The sequence below is a fragment of the Sphaeramia orbicularis genome, chromosome 17 (genome assembly GCF_902148855.1).
Source record: "Sphaeramia orbicularis chromosome 17, fSphaOr1.1, whole genome shotgun sequence".
Taxonomy (NCBI): Eukaryota; Metazoa; Chordata; class Actinopteri; order Kurtiformes; family Apogonidae; genus Sphaeramia; species Sphaeramia orbicularis.
The window spans coordinates 39,912,845-39,919,689 of NC_043973.1; the positions used below are offsets into that span (position 1 = coordinate 39,912,845).

At 41.8% G+C, this 6,845-nt stretch overlaps 1 protein-coding gene across 1 annotated transcript; it reads left to right on the plus strand.

Annotated features, from left to right (window-relative positions):
• Positions 1-300: 300 nt before the first annotated feature.
• LOC115437667 (homeobox protein Mohawk-like) lies at positions 301-5,985 on the plus strand. The gene is made up of 6 exons (XM_030160973.1): positions 301-733; positions 924-1,083; positions 1,174-1,327; positions 1,450-1,785; positions 5,149-5,182; positions 5,445-5,985. The coding sequence occupies exons 1-6, from the start codon at positions 543-545 to the stop codon at positions 5,851-5,853; spliced, it is 1,284 nt and encodes a 427-aa protein (XP_030016833.1). The 5' UTR covers positions 301-542; the 3' UTR covers positions 5,854-5,985.
• Positions 5,986-6,845: the final 860 nt, after the last annotated feature.

Below are 6,845 nucleotides of genomic sequence, written 5' to 3' on the forward strand. Positions count from 1 at the left end.
CACGATTTTTGGTAAAACCGCAAGATCCACAAGATTTGTATGCCTCATGGAGAAACTATGAGAGCATGTCGAATTGCTTAGCACTGGCTGCAGTCGCACCGGGCGAAATGTTGCTTGTAAATCTATTGACCACATTCGCTGATATTCTTACATGTGCAGTGCTGTTCATATTGTGGGGTGCTACCGCTTTTTCCTCACAGAGCTCTCACTCTCTCTCTCTCTAAAGGAGTGATTGGACGGCGGGAGAGCCAATAGGCAACAGAGCAGCAGTTTATTTGAACTCTCCTCACACAGCTCAACTAAACCAGACAACATTCTCTGACTTTTACAAAGATTATTCACTCATAAGTAACTGCTGGGACTGGCATCATCTGTCTGCTCACTCAGGCTGAAGAGCGAGGGAGACTTTTAACTTTTAACTCCAACTTTTTTACTTTGAGATTATTTTGCGTCAACTGCGCCGAGGATGGGAATGCATTGCATCGATACACATCTGGAATTTTACTGATGCACCTGTTGATCGTGGAAAACTGTGTTTAAGAATGAACAAAGTTGCAGTGATGAAATCTGACACTCTTCTTCGTTTGGAGGACAATGGGAGAGTGGAGGAAAGAAGCAGGCTGAACTGTGTAGAAATACCTCAAACCAGTTTAACAGACGGGCAGAGCACGGACCTGCTGCGATGCCAGGAGACCACTGAAAACAACACTTCCATCAAGTACAGAAGATATGGGTATGGCTCTTTTCAATATGCAGCTTTTATGGCATTATCAGCAGTTAACAGGTGCTTTTTCTTCAGATGTTTTATCTAAAAAGCATATATTTTCTAAGGTAGAATGTTTGGATGCTGTCTGACAGGTTTATTTAGTATAAGAGATGTTAGAAGGTGTGATCAGCGTATTCAGTGACTGTTACTCCTCCAGGTCTCGACTGGGTGGGGTCAAAGTTCGCCACAAGAGACAGGTGCTTCAAGACATGGCCCGACCGCTGAAACACTGGCTGTACAAACACCGGGACAACCCCTACCCGACCAAGACCGAGAAAGTCCTGCTGGCTCTGGGTTCACATATGACGCTAGTACAGGTGAGGAAAGAGCTGCTTGTGGTGATTTAGACGAGGTATGTTAAAAGGAGAGGCCGGTGTTCTCCTTTGTAACATCTGGAATCTGTGCAGGTTTCAAACTGGTTTGCGAATGCCAGACGGAGACTGAAGAACACAGTGAGGCAGCCAGACCTGAGCTGGGCCCTGAGGATCAAACTCTATAATAAATACATCCAGGGAAATGCTGAGAGGTTGAGTGTGTGCAGTGACGACACCGACTCAGATGGTGAGGGAACAGAATCCTGACATCTGCACTGAAACAATAGTGTTTGTCATTTTGGGCAATGTCAGTATGAATTATTGGAAACCGAGCAACTTCTTATAAGTGATGCCTTTTCTTCATTGCAGATGAGTGTCCTCTTCAAAATCCAATCAGCCAATCAGACTTTGGCAGGTCATCTTCCCACAAGAGCGTACTTCAGAAACAGGGCAGCGTCCTCGCCATGGCCGACTCTGCCAACAGTGACGACAGCACGTCACCTCCTTCCAAGTACAAGAGCAGTTTACTGAACCGCTATCTCAACGACACCCTGCGGCACATGATGGCGGCGAAGGCTGATGGCGTCACCGCGGCCCGCAAGAGGAGGAGCCACTCTGAGTCATTTAGCTCCAACGAATGTGAACGCGATGTTGTCTCCCCGGCGTCGTCCTACGAAACGGAGGCCAACTTTGTCTACCACATGGGTGAGATATCAAGCCAGGACATTATCACACTCTTTTTTTAAGCACTTGAATGTAACATCATTTTAAATATATCATGATGCAAAAACTCATGATCAACATAAGTTTGATGGGGAAGAAAATGAAGACATAATAGCACCCCCTGTCCACTGAAATCATTACAACACTGTCCTTGTTAATTATGGATTTATATTGAATGTGTGGTAAAATGACAGTTTAACTATTCAGTTTCCTCTCAGCTCATTTTTAAAACACCACAGTGTACAGTAAAATAAGAACAGAACGAACAGAAACTTCCACATGGCTCCTCAGAGCTCCCTGACATTAATAAATCTCTGGCATTCCACTAAAAGTCAGAAGCTCAGCAAGATTCAATTATAAAGTTAGAGCGATTGTGGGATGGAGTTTGACACCTGGGTGCCCTTTCAGACCTTTAGGGAGCACAGCACTCTGACAAGCCTAAAATCCGCTAAGGTACGGCAGCCAAAGCCTCTACAAACATCACTAATAAAGACTCATGCAGACGCTGAAATCCCTCATTTTAAAATTGGATGGAGTTTGCGCTGGCTGCTGCTGCACACCGCAAATATCATTTCCATATACTAGAATGTGCCATTTGTTCCGCTTCAGCTTCTTGCCATGGTGGAAATGTCCAGTCCAGTCTCAAGGACAATTACAGAATGTCTGAGACTTTATTCTTCCCAGGGTGAGAAGACGAAACCTGGGCCAAAAAACGTAGAAATGAAGCGGTCTGTCAGTAAAGCAACGAAGACGTTTCTTCAGAGCGACTGTCAGAGCTGCCACTCAGCTGTGAGACAACCCAGAAACACATCACTAATATCATTCTACTTTTTCCTATCGCTGTTTGACTCATATGTGCTTTGGCAAGTGCTCTCCTCCCAAGTGTTACTTTCCTACTCAGAATCAATCTAAATTTACATCACATTATGTGAGGTGTGAAAAGATTTATGAAAGCTATTCTACTCTTTAGTTTCACTCTAAAATGAACCAAAGCACTTTTACGTCCCCTCGTCCAACTTTAAGGGTCACTTTCCCAAACAACATTAAATCTCATTCACAGTCTGTAGAAGGTTATTTCATAGATTCTGTAATATTCAGTGACAGGATTAATCTGTATCCAGGAAAGTAACCATTAGCTACAGTTTCAGTTTGGTAACTTGAATAATTGGAGGACAAGTCACAATAAACAGACAACTTATGCAAAGAAATACTGAAATATTATCCTTATTGAACAATTAGTGAAGTTATGGCACATTTTACTAACATTATCATTATCATTATGATATTATTGTCCAATTCCACATCTCTTGGAGAATATTTTACACAGTGTAGGCAGCACTGTTGAAATGTCTGTGCAGGAATTTAATGTATCCCTGCTGGTCATATTAAGAGTGTTTGCAACCCACTACGGTTCCTCTGTGGAGGTGAAGTGGAAAGTCAAGCTGCCAGATTCCTGATAGCCACTACTAACACCATTAACACATTTATACTCTGCCCAGGAGACGGTTAAAACAGTCACCAAACTTGAGCTGGTGGACTAATAAGAGATGCCCCAACACAGCATCGTATTTACAGACTCAATACATGTCACATTACACTGTATGAGTTTTCTAATGTATAAAATAGTTATGTTTATATCTACTGAACACGAAAGTGAATACCTTTACACCAAAAGACTTGGTACTTGCATCAAGTGCAGTATTTCCCTTAAAAAGGCGAGAGAGCCATAAATGTGACTCGCATCATGTTTTATTGGACACATAGCGACTAAAAACATATCTGGACAAACGCCTCACTGCGTTTTCCGCCCATTTTGTTGTAAATGAAAACACGCATGCTGAGCGGGGAGCCTCTTGTTCGCAAATACATAGTCGCATTGTGGAAATAAAGTGTTACGATATTTTCTTAGTACACAGTTGTTTTCCTGTGTGGATCGCAACGACACACCTGTAAGACTGAGGAAAAGGCACTAAGTTCTGGACATGAGGGGATTTAAAGTCAGACTGTAGGAGAACACCCAAGACATAAATCAGCTTGTGCTGGAACTTTTTCATAGTTAAAGGGTTACATGCGCCAGTAATGGAAAGCTAAATCCCATAATATGCAGATATTAGTCTAAGCCTCATATTCCAAGGGTTTCATTTGTCAAAACCTGAGATTTGTACCTGAGACTTCTTATTTGTAAATAAATACGCTTGAGTGGAACAGAGCCACTTACGTACAATGTAAGATCAAATGTTCACTGTCATTGATCTCAGCTGTAAATCTGAGGCTCACCAGAGGTAAAACAAAGTTTTTTCTTGGTAATAAATACAGCAGAGGTACAGGAGTATTTTCTTGGCAATGCATGTTAGGTTTTAAGCGAGAAACACTCAGGGACGTTCAGTAGCAAAGAGCATAAAATAGCAAAATGATTTACTATCAACAAGTAGTTGCTCTTGGCTCAAGGCTGGCTAAAGAAATCAGAGACGGAGATGTTTCGGGCTGTTAGCATTGAAAGACTGTGTTTCACAGTGGGCCTCTAATTTCCCTGTCTATGGCTCTCTGAAGAAAAATCGGGTTTGACCAGCTTCTATCTGCCTGGATGAAAGGAGGCAAAATTCCAAATGTGAAATGGAAAATATGTTCGACATATAATGCATGCTTATGCACAGACCACAGACATAAATTGTGCAAGGAATATGATATTACTACTAAGTCTTATTTCGTCTGCTTCTCAAATAGCCACAAATACTTTCATTACAGGCATTTTGAGAGAAAGAAGGGACAGATATGACAATGAACAGTTATTCTGCATTCTCACAGATGCAAAGCAGATCATTGGTATTTCACGTCATTGTTTTGAAAGATAGAGATGTGTGTGAAGAGCACGACACACACTGGGCTAACTGCTGCTGCTACAGAGCTTTGGAAACCTGAAACGCAGTATCTGTCCTCATGACATGATGCAGATATCTGATTTTTTTCCTCCCTCTCTCCAAAGCTCAAGAGAAACACAGCATTGCATTTGTTTTGGCTGGAGTATCTGAGCTCAGGCCGACTGGTGCACTTCACCGAGTCGAACCTTTCTGGCACTAACACACATGCAGAGCAGTAATTCTATACATAAATGCACTCAGCACAAACACACACATGCATTTGTTATAGACGCACACCTGCACATAAACAAGCTCTAATTCACAGTGAACACACACATATCAGCCTAAGTGAAAACATACATGAATTAATAACGTATATCACTAACATACACATAATTGCTCTGTGAATGTCCTGTTTGCAATTTCATTGTTATCATGTAAACCAATTCACTGCACATTTAAGTGACTTTTTCCTCCTTTCTTGCAGACACAATGGACTATACTTCAACTAAATCTGACAGGCAAGTCTAAATATTTATCGCTCCATCCACCATCACATCAGCTGGCTGCACTTTTCAACTCCCATCACCTTGAAAATGAAAACTGCTTATGATCTCACTTGGCGGTTGTTACTGAAATTGAACCGCCACTGTTAATTCATCCATACAAGTCTGACATTATATCAATTATTCACCGAGGCAATTTTACTCCTAAAATTACTCAATATTTCAGGTTAATTTAAGCTATTTATGTAATGATGTTTTTGTTTAATATATTTTGCAGCGATCAGCAGCAGGACCGAGGCCAGCAGCGTCAGGGTGACCAGGCCTGGAGGGAGATCCACGCTGCCGTGGCTCTGACCAGCCTGGCCCAGGGGCAGAGCTGCACAGCGGGTCAGAGCGGCATCGCAGCGCCTGGAACAGCCACAAGCCAAGGCTGCACCCGCGAGCCCCTTACAGTGATGAGGACCACTATCATAGACAGGATGTGTGTGAAAGGCTCCACCTGTGCCCAGGGGCAGAGCTGCACCGTGGGGCCCACTATCATAGACAGGATGTGTATGAAAGGCTCCGCCCCTGTCCTGAGGCAGAGCTGCACCATGGGGCCCACTCTCACCAGCCGCATCATACAGAAATCTTCTCATATCTCTGAGGTCCAGACTGTCAAAGTAGCCCTGGCAAACAGTGTGTAGGCATAAAATATGAGCGTCTGGATTTAGCACGTCATTCCATATGGGAATAACAGATGCGAAAGTAACCAATGCCTTGAAATGTCTGTAAACCCTAAACTTATTTTTGAATGATGATTACCTTTGACAGTTTTAATGGAAAAAACTAACCAAACGCAGTTGTATATTTTGTACTGTTTTTTTTTTTCTCTTCTTTTTTTTTGCTGTTACTTATGTGTCTTCTCGTTGCCTCCTGTTGCAGTAAGTTATATTAACTTCCATGAGACTGGATTATCATCCAACGCTTAAATTTGACAGCAGCTATTTGAATAAACCCAATGTGAAATGTTTTGACCAGTCATTTGCTTTAGATCATTGCTTTGCCATGGTTGAAACTGCATACTTATGTTTTGCTCTACTGTATTTAGTGGTAGTTTTCATGTGTGCAGTTACAGGTCATATATTTTCATCAGATCCTTCCAAATTGCTTTTTAAAAGGTTGTAATATGGGTACAAGGGTGGCATACGGACCTAAGTAGAAAGACAGTTCCTAATGGAGCGAGCTGGAGCTAAAACTGAGAATACATTCAGCAGACCTTGAAATGTGGACTTCTATTATATTTGCTATTCTATTTTGTTAAAATAAATGTCTGTAAATCCATAGATGTTGACATAAGTCTTCGTGTTCTGATATGAACTTTTTGGTCAAGTTGTTTATTTAATAAAATAGTAATATGTAGCTCACAGGAAGGGTGTGATTGTCCATTTGTGGAAACTAATCATGTACACTAAGATAAGACACACAACTTTATCTTTTACCTCAGTAACTCCAACGTAGAGGTGTTTCTGAACCCTAGGGAGTATTTCTGCAGGTAGTTGAGGGTACTGAAAGGAGACGGGATAAATATGAATCCACTTTCACTTCCTAGGAGGAAAAATAACAGCATTGAAGCTTATTGTCAAAACTACCTTCAGTAAATGCAAACTAGTAGCTGGTAATCTGTTGAGGAGTCAGT

Excerpts from the sequence above, each read along its gene's own strand:
- LOC115437667 (XM_030160973.1), top strand. The coding sequence starts at position 543 with ATGAACAAAGTTGCAGTGATGAAATCTGACACTCTTCTTCGTTTGGAG. Across the intron at positions 1,084-1,173 it reads CACATATGACGCTAGTACAG|GTTTCAAACTGGTTTGCGAA; the intron begins GTGAGGAAAGAG and ends GAATCTGTGCAG. Across the intron at positions 1,328-1,449 it reads TGACGACACCGACTCAGATG|ATGAGTGTCCTCTTCAAAAT; the intron begins GTGAGGGAACAG and ends TCTTCATTGCAG.